The sequence below is a fragment of the Lethenteron reissneri genome, chromosome 14 (genome assembly GCF_015708825.2).
Source record: "Lethenteron reissneri isolate LAM-NWPU_2019-01 chromosome 14, ASM1570882v1, whole genome shotgun sequence".
NCBI lineage: Eukaryota > Metazoa > Chordata > Hyperoartia > Petromyzontiformes > Petromyzontidae > Lethenteron > Lethenteron reissneri.
The window spans coordinates 5,874,902-5,896,836 of NC_083792.1; the positions used below are offsets into that span (position 1 = coordinate 5,874,902).

At 48.6% G+C, this 21,935-nt stretch overlaps 1 protein-coding gene across 1 annotated transcript; it reads right to left on the reverse strand.

The window, feature by feature from the left end:
* Positions 1 to 1,724: 1,724 nt before the first annotated feature.
* On the reverse strand, positions 1,725 to 6,970 carry LOC133342309 (protein FAM89A-like). Its single transcript, XM_061551394.1, has 2 exons — positions 5,628 to 6,970; positions 1,725 to 3,945 (listed from the first exon to the last, which is right to left on the reverse strand). Exons 1-2 carry the CDS (start codon positions 6,021 to 6,023, stop codon positions 3,721 to 3,723), a joined length of 621 nt encoding a protein of 206 aa, XP_061407378.1. The 5' UTR covers positions 6,024 to 6,970; the 3' UTR covers positions 1,725 to 3,720.
* Positions 6,971 to 21,935: the final 14,965 nt, after the last annotated feature.

The window sequence follows — 21,935 nt, forward strand, 5'->3', positions numbered from 1 at the left end:
TGACGATTATCTGAACCGGTCCTGGGCCTCCCCTAGGTCGACTCAGCCTTAAATGAGTACCTGGTGCGGTGTGTAAACATCGCCACTAGGGAGACAAAGGCGGTCGGGCGTGGTGCTGGCCACCCACCCCCTCGTGTACCGTTCCGGCCTTCATAGGTGCTCGCTAACAGCACTTGCCCCTACAGTCTGTTCAGGCTATACGGGGGATCTTTGTCTTTGAGTGTGTGTGAGTGAGTGAGTGTGTGTGAGTGTGTGTGAGTGTGTGTGAGTGTGTGTGAGTGTGTGTGAGTGTGTGTGAGTGTGTGTGTGCCGCTGGCAGGCGGTGGAGGTGGCAGCAGTACTGGAGAAGGCATTGGTTTAGACTGCTCCATAAACCGCTATTTTATACGAGGGAGGATCCAAATTCTGGCAACTGAATCATCCGCTTCCAAAATGCAATCTCTAAATGCGCTCTCGGTGACAAGGAGGTTAAAATTAAATGGCATAACTCATTCAGGCACGATACCTTGCACAATGTAATCAGTGTACGAGCAGCCTACGATAGTAACGGTGCGTAAGGATTTTTCGATTTAAAGCTTTCGTGACTGCAGGGATTCACCTTCTTGGTTCTTTCGGTAAAGTCACGTAGAAGGGAAGTAATAAAATACTAAAAATAAAACATAATAAATTAATTCTCACGACGTTTCGCTGTCTCCCCGACAGACCGGGTCTTCACCTGAGGACGGCTGCTTGCGTTGTGGCCGAAACGTCGTGAGAATTATTTTTATTATGTTTTATTTTTATTATTTTATTACTTCCCTTCTACGTGACTTTACCGAAAGAACCAAGAAGATTTGCGGAAGGATGTGTTGGGACAGGTGGAGGGTGTTAGCCTGCAACTGCTTGCTCACGCCACTGCTAGCAGAGGGGGCTCCCCTCGTGCTTGAGTTCTCTTTCAGGCTGACCAGACGTGTTAGAGGAAGGTGGGGGTGCCCACACTTTACCCCACCGCATACGACCTGCCAATCAGTTGTGATGAACACATTAATACCAGTGGGGTGGACAGAGGCGGGGAGGGAAGGCGGATTTAATAATCGTGGTCTCATTGTTTCAAGTGCAGTGTAGGGAGATCGATCTGGCGACCTCTGGGATTGCAAGTCCAGTGTGCTGACCGTTACACCACGGCTACCTCCCCACCGTACAGTATGTATTGACAGCAAACATTCTACGTGCCCAATAGCGCCCACGATTTGCATCACCATAACCCACCGGCTGGCACCTTATAACAGCCAGACCATTTTTGAAGTGAGCCGTTGCTCAAGGGCAATGTTTAAAAACACAGCACAGTACAGTATTGGCAGGGCCAGGAATTCCAGTTCAAGGGCAGCTACTTACCTACTCGGTAACCGTGGTATTACCCACCATCTAACGCTGCTGGGCGGATAGAGGTGAAGGGATGTGAGAAACTTGCAACGTTGCTCAAGTGGAGCACCGGAAAATACGATCGAACCTGAGACCTCTAAATTGCAAGTCCAGTGTGCTAAACACAACAGGAGCTCCCCAAGAATGCAATCAGTCTTGAGCTAAACCTCTTTCTTTTTCAACTTCTATTTATGCTGCATCTGCACCCTGGCATGAAGAACTAACACACCCCTGAGCGATCACCGGCCTGTTATTGTTCATGGCAGTATGCAAACGCGCTGACGACTGCGATACTTCAACAAAGCTTTGCAAAACACATACAGTGTATGTATGTAAATGTATTCAGTTCATGAGTTCCAATGAACCAACATAACAAATTCCATCACGTATACACATTGCATTTGAAAACTAAATAAACATTTGGTCAAGATGCAAAAATAATATTTGAAAAAGATTAGGAATGCAGCAGAACAAACTAACAGCCAATACAAATCCAGAACCATTCACTTCATTTCACAATCTCAACTGGATAGGCAACATTACAGATTGTTAAGTTGGTATGTGCCTCTCATGTACGAATGCTTTAAAATACCAAGAAATGTTTAAATGCTGTGAATGCTCTCAGACAAACTATTGTTCGTGGACATGGGACCACACGAAACAGCAAATCAGTGCAAGTAAAGTTTGACCTGATTTTTATAAAGCCACAAACTAAACAGAATCAGTGTGACCCTACAGTGTCCTGACATGCACCAGGATTAAACAAATGGCATTTTTGTAAATTATACCCGTACACCAATCCAAGAAAAACATGAAAAAACGTAAAGGAATAAAACGAATGGAAACATTTATGCAATAAGGTATAGATCAAAAGCACCCAGATAAAGCTGCCTACATTCAGAATGCTGAACCAGATTTGGTTTTCAAAAGGCATTTTTCAGGACAAGGGACAAGCAGGTGAATGTTAGGCAAATTGGAGGGAGGCTTATGTCATTTTAATGTGCAGTCATAGTTACATGATATGTTTAAAGTGAAACCCATATATTAAAGATAGTGTCCTTGTCGATTACATCTCGTAGTTCACCATATTGATTCAAGTGAGCCTGACGGCTGAGGTGACAATCAATGTCAAACCCGCTCCAAAATGTGCTTTTATCTGAATTAATGCTGCCACCTCATGTATTCTTGGAGGGCCGGGAAGCTGATGGGTTGTGTAAGATTACCTTTATATGTTATGCGCGCAGAGGCAGATATTGTCTGCTAGTCTATTCTGTTTAACGTGAAGGCCACTTGCTTTTTAAAATCAACTTTACAAGCCAAAGCATAGCTCATATTCACGTGTTACCCGGGAGGTCATTCCCAAGATAGAATCCCACATCAATAAGCATCATGAGTTTTAAAATAACAATCAATGAACCCTTTTCTACCCCTACTATCTGCATTGTGCCGGTGCTGCAAACATTGTCATTTCTGATGTTCACCCGTGGCAGCTCTGGCTTTATGAGATACCCGCAACTCCACTAAACAACAATCGCGGTCTTCCATACATTCGACAGACCCTGTGTCACGTTACTGGCCTTCAGTGGAGCACTGCCTTGATATGGCAGAGAAGCATGTGAGCTTCAAAAACTCAAGTAGCAAGACTGGACAGGCACACCCATGTCAGTCAGATATACTCTGGGAATATTAAGACAAAATGTAGTCCCTTTACGAGCCCACAATGTGAAGCGTACCCCTGAGATACGCTGAAACCAGAGCTGACGATAACCATGTTACAGGCCAGAAACAATGAGATGTTGTGCACTTGATTATAGCAGATTTTACACTATCACAGTGATACCCATAGTTTTTTTAAAGTTTTTGATAAATTCGCTGAATTACCTAAGGACTAATGCAAAGGCATTGATACATACAGTAAACTGCTGTGCTAGACATAACTACTACTATACTTCACAAGGCTATTAATCTTTAGACCAATGGCTTTATTTTACTGCTGTTGAATGGCGTCACCAAAAATCAATTGCACTATTTATATTTAAACAAAAATATTCATAGGGCCACAACTATGACATGACATTCTATGAAGCCCACCAAAACCAATCTAACGAAGAAAACATGATGTTTCACATACTCCCCAGTATTTATATTTAATTGTATCCAATAAGTAACTAGTATATTACAAATGGATGGGCCACGAAATAGACCTGGGAGATGTTTTGGCCTTCTAATTTTATGGTGGCAGTTTCATGGTGGCAGTCGCAATTGGTCGACGAGAGGGAATTCTGGGATTGTCAACAACAAGAACAACCTTGTGTAGTGTCAAATAGTCATCTGGAAAGGTTCGTTTAAACGCGAGGAGCCCACGGCGTACGAGCCGCTCCTCGGGGAAAACTCGCCGTCGTAGTCGTCCTCAAAGGACGTCTCGGAGGGAGTGACGGAAGAGGCCATGGAGAGGTCTTGCACGAGCGTCTTGTACTCTTGCATGCCCTCATTGAGGGCCGACAACTGGCACAGCAGGGACATGTCCAGCTGCCGGAGTCCCATCTGCACCGTGTGCAAGAGACACCATTTCAATTAATTAAAACTTCAGTCCACTTCAGAAAATAATGTAAACGTTTTTGACCGAATACTGTTGTTGAATTCCAAGATAGACAGGACAAAGATATTGCAACAGAGAACCATTTGTGCTTGCAAAAAAAATGCATAAATGAAATGACTACCAAGGGAAAAAAAGTAAAATAATAAATGCTTGGATTTTAGCAACGATGACCTACATGACACAGACCGCACACATTTTATGTGTTTAGATTCGCTATAAAACTGCAGTCTTGGAGACCTCAACACAACCATGCACACAGAGTGTGCAATTAACAACGCCCATATAACTTTGCCGCAAGTCATCTTGTTCACCACCAACATTGACCGCGATGCTGGTGGTGGAGGTGCAGCCCTGACACTGCCTACTCACAATACTGCTGGCCCTCCACTCGAGGCAGCTTTAAATAGCCCCTCTAAAGCACAGTCGGTCTCCTCTTTCAAATTGGCCCGACGTCTCAAAAGAGCTGGCTGTACCCACACTTACTCGACCACACGCAACCTGCCGAACGGCAGTAATGTACCCATTTATACTACTAAGGTGAACAGGGACGGGGGGATGGGAATCAGACATTTAAGAGACTTGCATCATATTAGCAAGTGTGGGGCCGTTAAACTGGCGACCTCTGCATTGCAAGTCCAGAACGCTAAAATGTACATGACACCAGGATCCCCATGACGCTGTTGGTACAGTATTCATTTATTGTACAGTAAGTACTCTACATGGCCAATAGCACCGACGTTTGCTACCGTAGCACAACACACCTGCTGGCACTTTACAGCCAAACCATTTTGAAAGTGGCCTTGTTGCCTAAGGGCAATGTTCAAAAACACAAACACACACGATACAGTATTGGCAGAGCCAAGAATTACAGTTAAAGGGCAGTTCTTCCGGTAGTTAACTGGTTACACTTCACAAGGACTGTTCATTTCCTACACCAAACAGGCGATGGACAGACATTTGAACCGGTCTAACGCGTCCATGACCCAACAACTCCTGACAGAGCTGTGTGCAGGTTATTTATGAGATCATCAAATACTGGATTACATTATAGGAACTTCAAGTAGACAGCTGGCGTATGCTTAGAATCAAACAACGCTAAAATATGAAACCATTAGGTAGTTTCTATTTTTAAAAGCTTCCAAAAGGATGTGTCATTATTGAAGCAGATTAATTGAGCGTCTCTGTATTGTAACGCTATTAAATTCCAGATAAGCATTTAACATTACATATATGCAGCACTCGATCGAGTTTAAATGCATTTCAAATAATTGGATAAAATACAACAGCACCAACAACTACAGCAAGTGTGCTCATGCATGTTCTTGGCCACCACTCACAACTTTCATCATCATGATCATCAGATTAAAAAAATCTCTTATTTTTTATTCGCACAAAATCAAAATACTATTTCTTGCCCATTAAAAATAACGGCGATCGAACCAATTAGGAGGAACGTGCTTCAAATTGCGGAGCAGACCACCAAAATTAACCACACCAGTCGACATGAAACCTGGAAAAAAATTCCAGAGAGGTGACATTCTGGGTGACAGACTTCCACAAATGTGACCATTAAAGGCCCCCATCGACAAGTCGGCCCTGTGGTAGACGTTGTAAAAAAAAATCTCACCATTTCCTTGCGCAGCAGAGCCATCGCCAGGTCCAGATTGCCGGGCTTGCAGCTGGCCAGCAACATGCGTCCCTCCGCAGCCCCACTCCGGCCCCGCTGTAGGTCGTCCTGGATCATGGACCTCTTGGCGTAGGTCCTCTCCAGCTCTCGCCACGACGTCGGGCCACTCCCGTGGCTCCCGAAGCCACCGCCAGCCGAGCTCAAAAGCCCGCTCAGACTCTTGGGCAACGCTGGCAGCCCAGAGGGCCCAACCGTGCTGGGTGCCGCGGTCCCACGGCCGCCTGCCAGTGGAGTTGTGCCCACCAGGAGACTGGGGATTTGAACCTTCCCTGAACTCGAATCGACGGCATCACGAGGTGCAGAGGCGTCAGTCTTCACGGTCTCATGTCCCTCCATCGAGGAGGTCTCCCCCTTGCTCGCTGGCTTTGGTGGATGGAGGTGGAGGCAGGAGGATCAGCAGCAGCAATGGCAAATAGTGGACGACGTTCAGGAGGTATGAAGAGTGTGCTGATGAAGTTTCGGTATGTTGAGATGCTGGGACTGAGATGTGAGTTTATTAAGTAGGGGATGTAAAGATTGTGAGGTTATGCAGATGAGACGAGTGAAACATTGACGGGTATATATTGGGATGCTGAGGATGTAGTATGTGAAGATAATGTTGAAGATGTATTCGAGGTAGATGTCGAGTCGATGTTGGGATGTTGTGGGGATGATGTTGATGAAATAAATAGCCGAGATATGAAACCGGGGAAAATTGAGAGGCTATGTTGAGTCGATACGGAAATATCGATGACCGCACTGTAATCAAAGGCTGCACACGTGGATATTAAGGGGAGGATAACGAGATGCCGATGAGTCTACGCCGAGATGACGAGGAGGCGATTCTGTGGAGGTTGTCGCTGCTGTGTCGAGATGTCAAGACTCGCGATTATCACCGCAGCCGATCAGGGAGCGCCTCCCCTGGCTCCTTCCGCGCTCCCTCCCCCCGTGAGACACCACGAGAGGCAGCAGCAGCAGCAGGAGCAGCAGCAGCTGGAGCTGCTGTACCTCCTCCTCGTCGTCGTCGTCGTCGTCTTCGGCTGCGCGTCGCGGTTGACGAGGACGAGGACTCCTCGAAAGCGAAGCGAGCGGCGGAGGCCTTCTGCTTCGCGTTTTAATGGACGCCCCGGCGACTGCGGCTGCTGCTGCTGCGAGTGAGCGGCGCTCGCTCCGTCACTGGCTCAGTCGCCCCCAGCGCCTCTCACACCGCCACCGCTCAGCCGAGCAAGCGTCACGCACACACACAGGTGCGTGCAGGTGAGATCCAGTCCAGCCACCTCCCTCTTCCTCGTCGTCACCTGCAGTGGCCCCACCCTCACCTGCCAGACACACCCACCTCCACAACCTCACCTATACACCCACCCACCTGTCAGACACGCCCACCCACCTACAAACCCCCACCTACACCCTCACCTACACACCCTCACCTGCCAGACACGCCCACCTCCACAACCTCACCTATACACCCACCCACCTGCCAGACACACCCACCCACCTACACACCCTCACCTGCCAGACACGCCCACCTCCACAACCTCACCTACACACCCACCCACCTGTCAGACACACCCACCCACCTACACAATCACCCACCTCCACAACCTCACCTACACACCCACCCACCTGCCAGACACACCCACCCACCTACACACCCTCACCTGCCAGACACGCCCACCCACCTACACAACCACCCACCTACACAACCTCACCTGCCAGACACACCTACCCACCTACACAACCACCCACCTACACACCCTCACCTACACACCCTCACCTTCCAGACACACCCACCCACCTACACAACCACCCACCTACACACCCACCCACCTACACACCCTCACCTATACACCCTCACCTGCCAGACACACCACCCACCTACACAACCACCCACCTACACACCCTCACCTTCCAGACACACCCACCCACCTACACAACCACCCACCTACACACCCTCACCTATACACCCTCACCTGCCAGACACATCACCCACCTACACACCCACCCACCTACACACCCACGCACCCACCTACACACCCACCCACCTACACACCCACCTACCTACACACCCCACCCACCTACACACCCCACCTGCACATAGCCACCTACACACCCTCACCTGCCAGACACACCCACCCACCTACACACCCCACCTGCACACCCACCCACCTACAACACCTTCACCTGCCAGACACACCCACCGACCTACACACAACCTCACCTGCCAGACACACCCACCCACCTCCACACCCTCACCTACACAGCTACCCACCCTCTACACACCCCACCTGCACACCATCACCTGCCAGACACACCCACCCACCTAAACACCCCACCTGCACACCCTCACCTCCACCTACCTGTGCAGGTGAGCCAGTCCTCACCTGTAGGTGTCAATACCAACACCTGCTGCTGCTGCTGCCGCTCGGTGGACAGTAGAGGGCAGTAACATGCTTTTTTAATCCACTGCTGAATGGAGGCCTCTCCATGACCTTGTTAGTCATAGGGGTTCGTTCTTAACTGCACTACACCACGCGTTGTTCATGTGGGTTGAAGTAGGGAGATCCAGCACCGCTTCCGATATAAAACCTGTGATGTTCGTAGCCATGGCGAGGAATCAAACTCGGGTGGCTGGGGTTCATCGTGGCGTGCGTTAACCACTGCATCACCCTTCTTTCTTACACATATATGACTAATCACAATACGTACAAGTTAACGCGTTCGTCAATAACAGGGTGGCCTTAACAGGAATGTAATATGCGACGTTTCGAGCAATGGCCCTCCTATGTGCTATGCAAAGGGATATTGCACGAAACGTCAGTTGTTTGTTTATTTTTAAGACAGCGTTCTTGCCGAACGTGTTGGTTGAGTTGTTTGTTGGGAGTGCTTGTGCATCAAATACTGTGATTAATTTGGTGTATATTTAAATAAATGGAAATAATATTCTATATAATATTTAATTATAATTTGTTTTATTGATTACGATTAACAACATTGAAGTTCCGGTAGCTGTGTACTGTATTATTCAATACTATTGCTTTGTTAAGTTTAAAATGCTTGAAATGTGTTGCTGTATTTTAATTGACATTACGTAGCCCACCCGAGTCACCCTTCAAAAAGAGGCAAAGCATCACGTGTGTGAACGCACCTGTGGTACATAGCCAGTTGACATATGCTACGAGATATATATACCTCAGGACTTGTTTAAAAAAAGTACAATATTGTATCTGCACCGTAACACCTCGCTAAATAAAAAGGTACTAATTATCATCGCGAGCTATTAAAATGTTATGACATCCGATACCGTATTACCTTTTATTTATTTTACTCATGTTTCCTTTCAACAAAGTAACGCTGTTTCATTGGGTATGCACCTAACTGTATTTTTTTTTTAAATCAGGCGTGTTTGGAAAGAAATGTGAGGCTGGCATATTGGGATCAAAATAATGTACGAAAGCTATTCAGTCTCAATCTTAATTTGTCTCCTCCCATAAAACGTCAATTAACAACAATGTTCTAAAGGGTGTACTCTGTTTCTGTGGTCAACTGCTTTGTCCCCTTGACACATTGTCGCCACCTCCCACAGCCTGCCCACTGAAGGAAAGAAACCCCCACAAGCCAGTGGTGTGGACTCGAGTCATGTGACTTGGACTCGAGTCAGACTCGAGTCATGAATTTGATGACTTCAGACTCGACTTGGACTTGCATAACAATGACTTTGTCCCACCTCTGCAAGCCACACTCAGAATGACGCGCGGTTGATGGTGGCGATGGTGGCGTCACCCTGCCCGTCACCTACCACCCAGTGAGACTCGTGTGAACATAGAAATGCAAGTCGGTGCCTCTGGAGTTTGTATGTTCTCTCTTCCCCTGGTTCTGCAACGGTTTCCTCCCATAACTAAAAACAAAAACCATGCAATGTTATTGGAATTGGCCATACATCCCAATGCTAACAATGATCTGCCAATTACTATTGTATTACAAATATAAATCATCGCCCCCTACTGCGAGAACTTGGCAGGACCCTCCTGAAACAGAGTTGAGACTCAATTGGAGCTTTCTTGGGTCAGCACGCGTAATAATATGAAAAACTAAAATTGAATATCTCAGTTCTACCCCCTAAACTCACTCGCTAATGCCATCCATCATAGGAAATTGGCCAATAGGCCCAGTCTCAGCATATCCTAGCGCTGTAGTCGGTGCATTGTGGGTGGATGGTTTGGTCCTGGGACATTGCAAGAGTGGATGATTAGTTCAATAGCTGCGTACGATCAAAGGACGGGGACCCACGGTGTTGAACAACGAGCTTAGGACATAAGTGAAGAGTATTGCAGTTTTGAAAATCAAAGTGGCACCGCCTTCTATGAACTTGCCACGACAAGAAGACATCCAATTAAACTCCTCGTTCGTTTCTTAATCTGCTTGTCCTGGTGACGGTTGCGGCGGCAGTATGTTGAGTAGGGCGTTCCAGACCTCCCTTTCCCTGGCGACAGATTGTAGCTCTTCCTGGGGAATTCCCAGGCGTTCCCAGGCCAGCCGAGCGACATCGTCCTGCCAATGTGTCTTGGGCCGGCCCCGGCTTTTTCACCCATCGTCTAGAATGGCCTCCCATTATGCTGTGCATATTGTAGTACAACACTGCAGTGCTGTTCACTCGAATGTTTACCAGCATCGGTTTCAGCAAGCCTGACTCCTTGCTGATGAGGCGCTAAATGGCAAAACTTGTGTTAAATCAATGCTGATGAAATAATTCCCAGAAGGCCACTTGGCCAATGGCATGTGTGAAAACAACTGCGGGTGTATTTCTTGTTAGAGGCACAGATATGGGAAAGAGGGATATCGTCTTGTGATCTAGTTTGTATTTTCTGCGGTGGCATCTCACAGTTGTCAAGTGTCCGCTCGCGAGGTTGGCCCTGAGTGGTGGCTTGCAGGCAGAGGTCGCAAACGGGTTTTGATTCCTTACCCGGTCCCGGCCGCACCAGGGTCGCAAACGGGTACCCGTACCCGGCCGGGTACGGGTAGCCGGGTATCGGGTAGGGTACGGGTATCGGGTACCCGGTTGCGACCTCTGCTTGCAGGGCACGGCAGCAATGTGGGTGTGACCGGAATTTTGTGACCAACACTTTAGCATGCTGCAACGGGCCCTACTGTTTGTTTTCTTTCGTGGATATGACAGGCGATAATAACCTGCTTGCCTCGCCGCACAGAGATTTAACGAAGTGATCTGCGACTGTCCTTTCGAGAAATCAGATTCGTTTAATGTCACGGAGAGAGATTGAATAAAAAAAGACAAGCTAAAATAAATGTACGTACATGAAGCAATGAATCCCTGATACAAGTATAATACTATATGTCAATGAACCTCCGTGGTAATATATTTTCCGAAATATTAACTGCATATTGTAAATCTTAAACATAAATCTGTAAATCGCTCTGCAGGTAGGGGGCAGTAGCTGTCCATCAAAGAGCCTCTGCTGTGAACGCAGCTCTAAAGCTGAACAATTGACAATGCCCTATCCATTACTCTAGGGGTGCCCGTCAACAAAAAACCTTCGACATTTAAGTGATGATATTTAAACTGGTGGTGATTTCAGTTGTAACTATTATTTTGTACATCGTAACTTTCGTTTTAAAAAGGTTCGTTTTGTGCAAACGAGTGGCTACGCGTTGTTTTAAACAGATACAACTCTCTCTCTCGTGGTGGTGTTGGTGCGAGGTAGCCAAAATATACGTTAACTGTGACGAAAAACCAGCCAATAATTGTCAAATAAAAGAGCATGTAGTAATGATATAGTGTTAGTTACCTTTATTAGCCTATTACCAAGTCACCTGGAATGGATGCACATGACCTCGCCAGCTCTCAGAAGCCAGAGTAGAGTCTGGATGGTGCTTGAATGGGTGGCTCTGTGCGTAACAGACGTTGGAATTTCGCTACTGCTGCTGCCGGGTCGCGTTGTGGGCAGCAGAGGGCAGTAGGCAGCAACACCCGTTGTTGTATCGTAATGTACTTATATGATACAGCTGCTTTCAGCAGCAACCCGGACTGACCACGGTGGTGAAGTATGGTCAAATAACCTCCCCCACCTCCATGGCCTGTAAGGTGTGGGGAGGCTCTCATCTCGCGGTTGATTGACAAAGGGCTGTACGTTCATGATTTAGGTCCGTCCGTCCGTCGTGCATCCAAAAATGGGAGGGGTGGGGCTGGGTGGAGAGGGGCTGGGTGGGGAGGGATGGAGCTGGGTGGGGGGTGGGAGGGGTGGGAGGGGTGGGGCTGGGTGGAGGGTGGGAGGGGTGGGGCTGGGTGGGGGCTGGGTGGGGGGTGGGAGGGTGGGGCTGGGTGGGGAGGGGCTGGTCACCCCGTGGTGCCCTTATAAAACTCAACGTTTAACCTACTCACGCCGGCTTGTGCCCGTCCTCACAGTCGACCATATTTGCGGAATACACCACGCCGCCGTTAACCCTGGCCATTGACCGAGCAACCCAACGTTCCTACCAGCTCCCTCCGCAGGACAATGTGTTTTATCTAAGTGTTATTTTGGCACAGGTAAACCCCATTGGGCAATACATGCTCATTTTAGGGGGGGACTTGGCTACAGAGACCTGGTTGCTGCAGCAACAACAAAACACATGAACACATCCGTCCACAAACAACTGTGGACACGGTCAAGTTCCCAATGGCAAGGTCGTGCATTGACGTGGCACAACCAGCACAATCAATACAAGGCGACGAGAACGCATCACATACAAAGATTGATAATTAAAGTCTGAAAAGCAGAGCGCTGTACACTTGAAAGAAATTCTGAGGTCCAAAGGTGATTTAGAGTGGGACAAGAATGATGAGCTTTTGATCTCAAACATTTTCGCTCGGTTATTCCAGAGATTAGGACCCGCCACACGGAAGAGATTTAAACCGAGTTTGGTTCTCGCATGGAGGGACTGGGGGTGGGGGTGAGCGGGTGGGGTGGGCGGAGGATGGGCTGGGGGGGGTGTTAGTAAGGGGGTGGGTGGGCGGGGGGGGGGTGAGGGGGTGGGCGGAGGATGGGCTGGGGGGGTGCGGGGGTGGGGTGGGTGGGCGGGGGGGTGTGGTGGGCGGAGGATGGGCTAGGGGGGGTGGGGATATGGGGGTGGGGTGGGTGGGCGGGGGGGTGAGGGGGTGGGCGGAGGATGGGCTGGGGGGGTGAGGGGGTGGGGTGGGTGGGCGGGGGGGTGAGGGGGTGGGCGGAGGATGGGCTGGGGGGGTGAGGGGGTGGGGTGGGTGGGCGGGGGGGTGAGGGGGTGGGCGGAGGATGGGCTGGGGGGGTGAGGGGGTGGGGTGGGTGGGCGGGGGGGTGAGGGGGTGGGCGGAGGATGGGCTGGGGGGGTGAGGGGTGGGGTGGGCGGAGGATGGGTTGGGTGGGTGGGGGGTGAGGGGGTGGGGTGGGCGGAGGATGGGCTGGGGGGGGGTAAGGGGTTGGGTGGGTGGGGGTGAGGGGGCGGGGTGGGCGGAGGATGGGCTGGGGGGGGTGGGGGTAAGGGGGGGTGGGTGGGCGGGGGGGTGAAGGGGTGGGCGGAGGATGGGCTGGGGGGGTAAGGGGGCTGGGTGGGTGGTGGTGGGCGGGGGGGGGGGGGCGGAGGATGGGCTGAGGGGGGGGGGCTTGGAGCAGGGACAGGGTGGGAGATTCTAAGGGTATGGGAATTTACGTGGGAGATGATATGATCCAAAAATATATTGAGCAGACTTATTTTGTAACACTTTGAGGATGATGATAGCCCAATGCCATTCCCTGCGTAGATCAAGGAGGGGGGGGGGAGATGTTAACTACCTCGCCTGATACACGGAAGGTCGTGAGTTCGATCCCGACCCTGATGCCTGTGGAGTTTGCGTGTCTCTCTCGCCGTGGTCGCGTGAATTTTTCTCGGGGTCCTCCAGTTCTTCCCTCCACATTTAGAAACAAGCGTTTAGAGTATTTGGCTGCGATACATTTCCACACAATGAGCCACTTCGTTGAGCTCTCATTTGTGGACAGATCGCTGGCTCAGTAGGCTTTACCTGGTAAAATAAAAAAAAATTGTTTAAATAGTAGTTTAAATAAAGCTTACAGTGATGCGTTCTGTACCGGGCATCAATGGCAAAACGGAGTTCGGAGCGGTAGAATGAGATCAATTTGTTGCGGTGAGAAGCCACCGACACTTCTCGTGTTTGGCGAAGGTGAACCCCATTACGTGCACAGATGTAAATGTGAACACGGCACGCCAACGATCGAACAGTTTCTCAACACCCGCGAGTCGCACAACAGATATGTATTCTCTTACACAGCACCTGTGCCGCAATCGTGAACAGGTTCAAGGTTTGTAATGTGTGTGTGTGTCTGCTCGCGTGTACAAAAATAACATTCTCCGTTTTCACAGTTGCTATCCGGTGGGGATTTTCCCCCGTCCCAGGCCATGCAATCCATTTGATTACGGTGGCCTCAACAATGAAGTTCAGAAAACCGTGGACACATCACACCAACCCACAAGTGTGTGCCGGGGTGGCAAGCTTTAACCAATTACCCACAGCCACCAGGGCGTAAAATTACAGATGCTATCGATCCACAGGTCAGCAGCGGGGACAGGAAAACCGAAGGCCAGATACATGATGGTTTGTAAAAAAGCACAAGGCCACTTTATGGCACGGGTGCCTCAGCAGTGGGCCGTCTGTCAGTGGGCCATCACGTGCACAGCGATATGGAGCGCACCGGCGATGACAAATCCCAAAGTGACCTCGGGTCACCACTCTGACCCCGCCGTGGCTTCTGACAGCGTGGTCCGCTGCTTGCTGTACGTCCCTCTGGGAATTCCGGACGTTGATGGATCTCGGCCGGCCACCAGAGGGCTGCAGCGCCTGTCAGTTTTACCGACGTCAGGGTACAGACGTTTTCTTTATGCACTCACGAAGTGCTATTACTCATCACTGCAATCCAGTTCATCGCATGAGAAAGAAAAAAATCAGCTCGCGTGCAGCCGGTGCCCCATGGATCGTTGCATCGCATGATGGTGAAAGGTGGCGGTGGGAAACCTTCATCCAGCAGTGGATTGATCATGGCTGATGATGATGATGATGACAGGCGTTGCATGCTGTGCAGCCATGTACGGAAGTGAGTCAAGTTTTATGCTTTTTTGGAAAGGTCGAAAGAAATGTACGTTATTCAAATTGGAAATGGTAATGATTAAATTGGCCAAAGTCAGAAAAGATCACCACGCCTATAAATAAATTGCTGCCCTTTGTTAACCTATTCGATTAAATACTCTTCAGATCGTGTCCTTCATCGGGGACGCTTTGACTATACTTCGCCGTGATGGTCGGTGCAGTTCGGTGAAGGGGTTGGACTTAGAACCGGCTCATATCTCACGCTCGAAAAAGCTTTCACAGGTAAACTTATTCTACTTTCACAGGTGAGCTCATTCTACTTTTACAGGTAAAGTCATTCTACTTTCACAGGTAAAGTCATTCTACTTTCACAGGTAAACTCCTATTTTCACAGGTAAACTTATTCTCTCTTCACAGGTGAGCTCATTCTTTCACAGGTGAACTCATTCTCATATCACAGGTAAACTCCTTCTACTTTCAAAGGTAAACGTATTCTACTTTCACAGGTGAACTCATTCTACTTTCACAGGTAAACTAATTCTACTTTCATAGGTAAACTCCTACTTTCACAGGCAAAGTCATTCTACTTTCACAGGTAAACTCATTCTACTTTCATAGGTAAACTCCTACTTTCACAGGCAAAGTCATTCTACTTTTACAGGTGAACTTATTGTACTTTCACAGGTAAACTTATTCTACTTTTACAGGTGAACTCATTCTACTTTCACAGGTAAACTCCTACTTTCACAGGTAAACTTATTCTACTTTCACGGGTGAACTCATTCTACTTTCATAGGTGAACTCCTTCTACTTTCACGGGTAAACTCATTCTACTTTCATAGGTAAACTCATTCTACTTTTACAGGTAAACTTATTCTACTTTCACGGGTGAACTCATTCTACTTTTACAGGTGAACTTATTCTACTTTCACAGGTGAACTCATTCTACTTTCATAGGTGAACTCATTCTATTTTCAAAGGTAAACTCATTCTACTTTTACAGGTAAACTCATTTTACTTTCACAGGTAAACTTATTCTACTTTCACGAGTGAACTCATTCTACTTTCACAGGTAAACGCATTCTACTTTCACAGGTAAACTCATTCTACTTTCAGAGGTAAACTCATTCTACTTTCGGCTCGTGCTACCATTCGCACACGCAGTTTGGAATAATATTGTACAAATAAACAAAGGCATAAGTAAATCGTGGATGTGTAAATCATCCTCAAAGTTCTTCTTTCAATGCATTCTATTGTTTAGTAAAACAACTTCACTATTTGCACCATTGTCGCTACAGTGTTTTTTTTTTAAGCAGCAAAAGTGCTTTGGGATTGCGTTGTTTGCATGATCTTCTCTCATCAGGTCAAAGGCTCTCGGTTCACCGTGTCATCGCTGCAGGTGACAGAAGCTACTGAGCTGTCTGCCGGATAAACAACATTAAAACTCGCTCCGTACAAACCTCCCGTCATCATCTCAATTTCCTTGGGTAAGGTCTAGCAGGCTCAACGCTCCACGGACTGCCGTGTGCCCACTTGAACGTGACTCCCATAGGTTGTGAGAAAACGAAAAACTGTTGAGTACATTTGGTGATTTTAATGCACGACACTATCACGAGGGTGCTACGTCTCGCGGATGGGTATAGTCTGTTAGTAGGCGGTGATATAGAAACGTGGTTTTTACCAACATAAGCAACTTGTGGGACATTTTCAATCAGACCGCGACGCCGGCAAACACGGTCTCCGATTCAATCTAGATTTGAAGCTTTCGTGACAGCAGGAATCCATACTCTTTGGTTCTTTCAGTAAAGTCACGTCGGTATAAACTAAAATAAATCACGACGTTTCGATTTCAACACAAGCAGTCGTCATCAGGTGGGAAAACCACAGCAAGAAAATTTATTTTGGAATACCGTCACGGGATCTTTGAACGTCCACTGTAACGTGGACGGTGCCCTCTCGCGGCGAATACTCCCGCCGCATTAACCAGGGCGACCACCGGGTTGAGATCGAACCGTGAACCTCTGCGACGAGCGGCAGAAGAGGCGCCGACGGCTCGGCCCTTGGCGGGGGGGGGGGGGCTGGCCTTCGAGCGGCAGGACGGTTCGGTTTGGCAATGCGGGATGACCGCCCGCGTCTTGCCGAAGATTCACCCAAGTTAACCTTCGCCGGGTGGGGGGATTACTCGCGGTGGGCCATTCAGCAGGGCCCGCTTGCTCGGATTACGGCCACGGCTAAGGCCCCACATTGTGTGCGTCCACCTGCGGCCCCTGTCCGGGAAACAGGATCTAGTCCGAGAGAGCGGCGCGTGCGGTCCGAGACGCGGCGCGCGCAGGGCTCTCGATGGGGAACACTTCAGCACTTTGTCTCCTGCTAGGTTTCAAGTGATGGCTTTTTTCAGAGCGGCAATGAAAGCCACTGACAGATGCAGAGATAGACATCACGTGGCGAAGATTGAGAAGTGCATCGCCGCACGTCGGCTGCATCTGATACGGTTTAATTTGCTCGCTTTCTTAATATTCAGATGATAACACAATTACCTTTTTAGTGAGCAATAAAATACAACTATAATCACGGTTGGCCTAAGCGTGCGCGTTTTACACACGGGTGCGCGCGCGTCTGGAGAGATCAAGGACGGCTGCGAATTCTTGTTTCTCGGGAAAATAAAGCTTGAGGATACCGTTGATGAAAGCGAATGATATTTAGATGACACGTCACAGCATATTATAGTGCAATGGGTTCCCGATAAGATATAGAAAGAGGTAGCGACATCCGAATGTAAGGCGCTGGCTTGGGATTTAAAATGACTCAGCCAAAGATCCCGGGACATGGGTCTCGGTGAATGTGCATTGACATTCAAAATTGTGAGCAGCTCTTCAAGAGCAGCGATGCGTGCCCATCCACTCCTCTATTCCAGAGATACAACCGCACCTTTAGAAGCAGTTCCAGCGTACGGCAGTTAATACCCAGCAAACACGTGCAATGACATTGCATCTATCTTAAAACTCATCCTTCCCTGTAAGTTTATAATGCAAAATTGGATTTATTTCTGGTCCATTAGGAATGAAATTGCTTTTTTTTCACTGAATGCAAAAAATTGTATCTCACTACAAAGTTATATTTTGAATCGTGATATTTCGGATGCTCTATTTGGTTATATTTGATTACTTTTTGCTATTTTGGTAACCCATGCCACTCTGGGAATTGAGACCTATTCTCGTCTCGTGAGTCCTTACCTTGTTAAACAAGATCAACTCGACTAACTAGATCAATCCACTGCTGGATGAAGGTTTATCCATAAATTGTGGGCCTTACCCATACTTCACTGAGTCGTTGAAGGGGAAGACCCAAAACCGGTTCAGACATCACTCGTCACTTTAGTTAGAGCAGGGAATCACATCGAGGTCAACAGGTTCAGAGCGGAGTTTACCAAACATTGTGCCACTACTCCACCCCGATACACGCGCGCGTCCGTACGACCGTTTGAATTCACTCCAAAAACATCGCCGAATGTACACAAACATGGCCTCGCCGTGAGGGCCTGTTGAAAACGTGACTTCCTGTCTAAATCGCAACCCCCTAACCCGAACTAAAGCCTCAACCTCTCCTCGTCAAAACCCAAAGAGCACTGCAAAGGGGATTCTTCTTCTTCTTGGTTCTTTTGGTAAAGTCACGTAGAATGGAAATAATACAATAATTCTCACGACGTTTTGGCCACAACGCAAGCAGCCGTCCTCAGGTGGAGAATAGGTCTATCGAGAAGACAGAGTCTGAATCAGAGAAGACAGTCTGAATTAGACTCTGTCTTCTCGACAGACCTATTCTCCACCTGAAGACGGCTGCTTGCGTTGTGGCCGAAACGTCGTGAGAATAATTTTATTATTATTTTATTATTTCCATTCTACGTGACTTTACCGAAAGAACCAAGAAGATGAATCCCTGCAGTCACGAAAGCTTTAAATCGGGATTCTTCTTGTACCAGCTCTGCTCTTTTGAAAGTCCGCTGTAGGTCGAGACACGAAAGCAGTGGCAGTTGTGCGACGCGGGCAGCTGATGGCTTGAAGCAATCGCCCCAGCATCACGAGCGGTGCGTGCGTTGTTCGTGAGCTCACGGCAGCTCTGCTATAATTATTATTATTACCACCATTGCCGTCTGGTCAATGACAAATTGATGAAAGCCGAATGTGGATAATCAATACAAGGCAATGACACGTAGTTCTCCCCTCTTTAGGCACTGTGAGATATTATTTCTCCTCCCGTGATAAGCCCCGGGTTTTTTTGTACATCTGAGGTGGAAACTCTAAACGCGTCGTGCACGTAAGAGTGAATGATTGGCGATGTGTGTGTCGATGTTGTATGTAATTGACTCGCAGCACCCCTGCAGTTACTGGAGGTGCTACCGTTCAATTAAAAAAAATAAGTATTCTGGAATCCCATTGTGGGCCTGAATTGCAAAAATGAATTGAACTACGGAGAAGGGATGGACGGAGTGAGGTGGTGGGATTATTCTTCCACCCATACTTTTTATTTGCCGACTATAAATTTGCACGTGATAAGCCACTTCGTTGAGCTATAATTTGCGTCCAGTTCGCGTCTAAAAAAAGAGCTACACAGCTCAGTGGGTCTTAACTGGTAATTTTTTTTTCAATTGGCCAACTCTTAACATGACCGAACAAGATAATTGTTTTTTTACCCTTCTATCTGGCAACAAAACTGACACCTTTTTTTACAAGGAGTCATGTCTGCATAGACCACAATACCTGCAGTCATAATGCAAACAAAAAACATAACTCTGATAATATATGCACTGTCCTTGAAGTTGATTGTCAGTTTTGTTGCCAGATAGAAGAGTAAAAAAACAATTATCATATTTTTATTACTGGCAAATGAGGTTCCAATGGTGTAAATGCTTACCCCGAGCTCTCATACTCTGATGGTGCATTATCTTTGAGTTGTGCGCCTTTTGGCGTCATCTGGTCCAACACCATGTGAGACTAGGCTCTAAGGAAAGCTGTCTCGGGTGTGGACCAATCAACTTCAAGGACAGTGCATACATTATCAGAGTTATGTTTTTTTTTGCATTATGATTGCAGGTATTGTGGTCTATGCAAACATGACTCCTTGTAAAAAAGGTGTCAGTTTTGTTGCCAGATAGAAGGGTAAAAAACCTATTATCATATTTTTTACTGGCAAATGAGGTTCCAATGATGACCGAACAAGATCACGTGGTGATGTCACAGCACCTTGCCGTCAGAAAAGACAACACGATGAGAGTTCCTTTCGGGGCCATTGTTTTAATAGCGGTGGCGAGTGAAATATAAACTGGTGGCTGGGCCTCCCCTTTGACCAACCCACACCGACCACCGTGATGAGGCATGGCCAAACAACGCCCTGTGACAGACACGGTGTGGAGTGGCCGTCATCCAGCAGCGGATTGACAAGGCCGAGATAGATAGATGCGGCCTCTGCTCTGGGAGGGGCTGTGAACGTGGCGGCCGGCGTGCCGGTGGCTGCTGAAGGCCGCGCGTCGCTCGCGGCCCGCGGTCCTTGCGTCTCGCTAATCCTGGCGAGGCCTCGGTCGGCCAGGACGTGGCCGCACGTTCCATTGCTGATGCTCATGAGCCATGGGGAAAGGAACCAAATGGGGCCTCCCGCAGTCCATATCTCCCCTAATTCTAGCCCAGTGCTCAGGCCTCCTCTGGCTCGTGGGTCCTGGTGCAGTGGTACCGCACGCGGACTCGAAAGCTACGCCGCTGAATTCCAGATAGCGGGGGCAGCAGAGGCTGACCCGGAGCTCGGAGAGGAGGTCCCTATCGGTGGTGCGGGGGGGGACACGGGCGAGACCGTGAAGTTACTGTATAACGTAAAGCAGATCAACCGTTTTCAAATAATTACAGGGCAGCGTGAGCCCTTTTTGGGTTTTGTTTTTCCTGCGGTAGTCCTAACTCCACTGTCGGGTTTGACGCGGCTGTCGTGACCTGCGTCGACGCCGCTTTTACCCGTCGGCCAGAGCGAAGGGGGGAGATGACTGCCACCTGTTTGATTGGATGAGGTAATTACTGCATTCCACGCGACTGGCTGCCTTTGAGCTGCCTAAGCCCCCACTCCATGCACCGCGGGAGGAGCAGGAGGAGGAGCAGGGGATGGCAGTCTGGCAGCAGGAGGATCTGGTGACCTACCGGATTTGGCCGTGTTGAATAAAGCAGCTCAGGAAAACAAAGGCACTTATTCCACCTGTCCTCACGTAAATCGCCGACGTGCCAAACTGTGACGTGGCCTGTCGAGAGAAGAAGGAGCCGTGTAAAGTTGACATTTGACGAAAAATACGCGAACCCGCCAGCCTCAGTTCGGCTCTCAGCTGCTTGCTTGCGAGGCGCCTGGCACGGCAGGCAGAGCAGGCAGAGCCGGCGAGCGCTCCACGGACGTGCCGAGTCGTGCCCCAGATGGCGCTAAGCCGGGCTGTGACACTTATCCCCACAAATCAAATGTTTGCAGGAAGAGAACAATTACGGGAGCGCGAGCCGTGGCAATGCGAAGCGCCACACACCGTCTCTCTCGGAATCCGTGGATGTCTTGGCCGCCAATTAAGACGCGCGCGTCGGCAGCGGCGGAGGCTGGGGCATGCCCGTCGCGCCTCGACACGGGAGTCTGTCTCGCCACCGGCTATTCACACATTCATTACATCTGCGTCTGGAGATTTGCAGGCAAATTGCATACAATGTTACATGCACATTTGCATCTATTTCACAGTAAGTCAAAGAGTCAAAGTGATTCCCTGATCATCTCCCATTTAGGGCCCCTAGTCAGCGGTGGGAAGCATTCATTCCAAATGGTGGAGACGCGGCTTATGCACAGGACAATCACTGTTGAGTAAATTTTCCACAAAATGGTCACTATTTTAGCGACCTCGGAAGGATGATTGGCCGAGTCAACACCCGACCAGGATTTAAGCTCCGCAACCTTCCGACTGTGAACCACTTCACTCTCTCGCAGTCACGTGGCGATAGTAACGCTAACCACTTATCCAATTATTTATGCAACCTTTTAAATGTTACCGTACTCTTCCCAAAAACATTACAGTGTAACGCGATAAAAAAACGTTATTTCGTTTAATATATTTTAGCGCGAATAATCGTCCGTAAAAATTAACTTAATAATGAAAATCG

Excerpts from the sequence above, each read along its gene's own strand:
- LOC133342309 (XM_061551394.1), bottom strand. The coding sequence starts at position 6,023 with ATGGAGGGACATGAGACCGTGAAGACTGACGCCTCTGCACCTCGTGAT. Across the intron at positions 3,946-5,627 it reads CTCTGCTGCGCAAGGAAATG|ATGGGACTCCGGCAGCTGGA; the intron begins GTGAGATTTTTT and ends CACACGGTGCAG.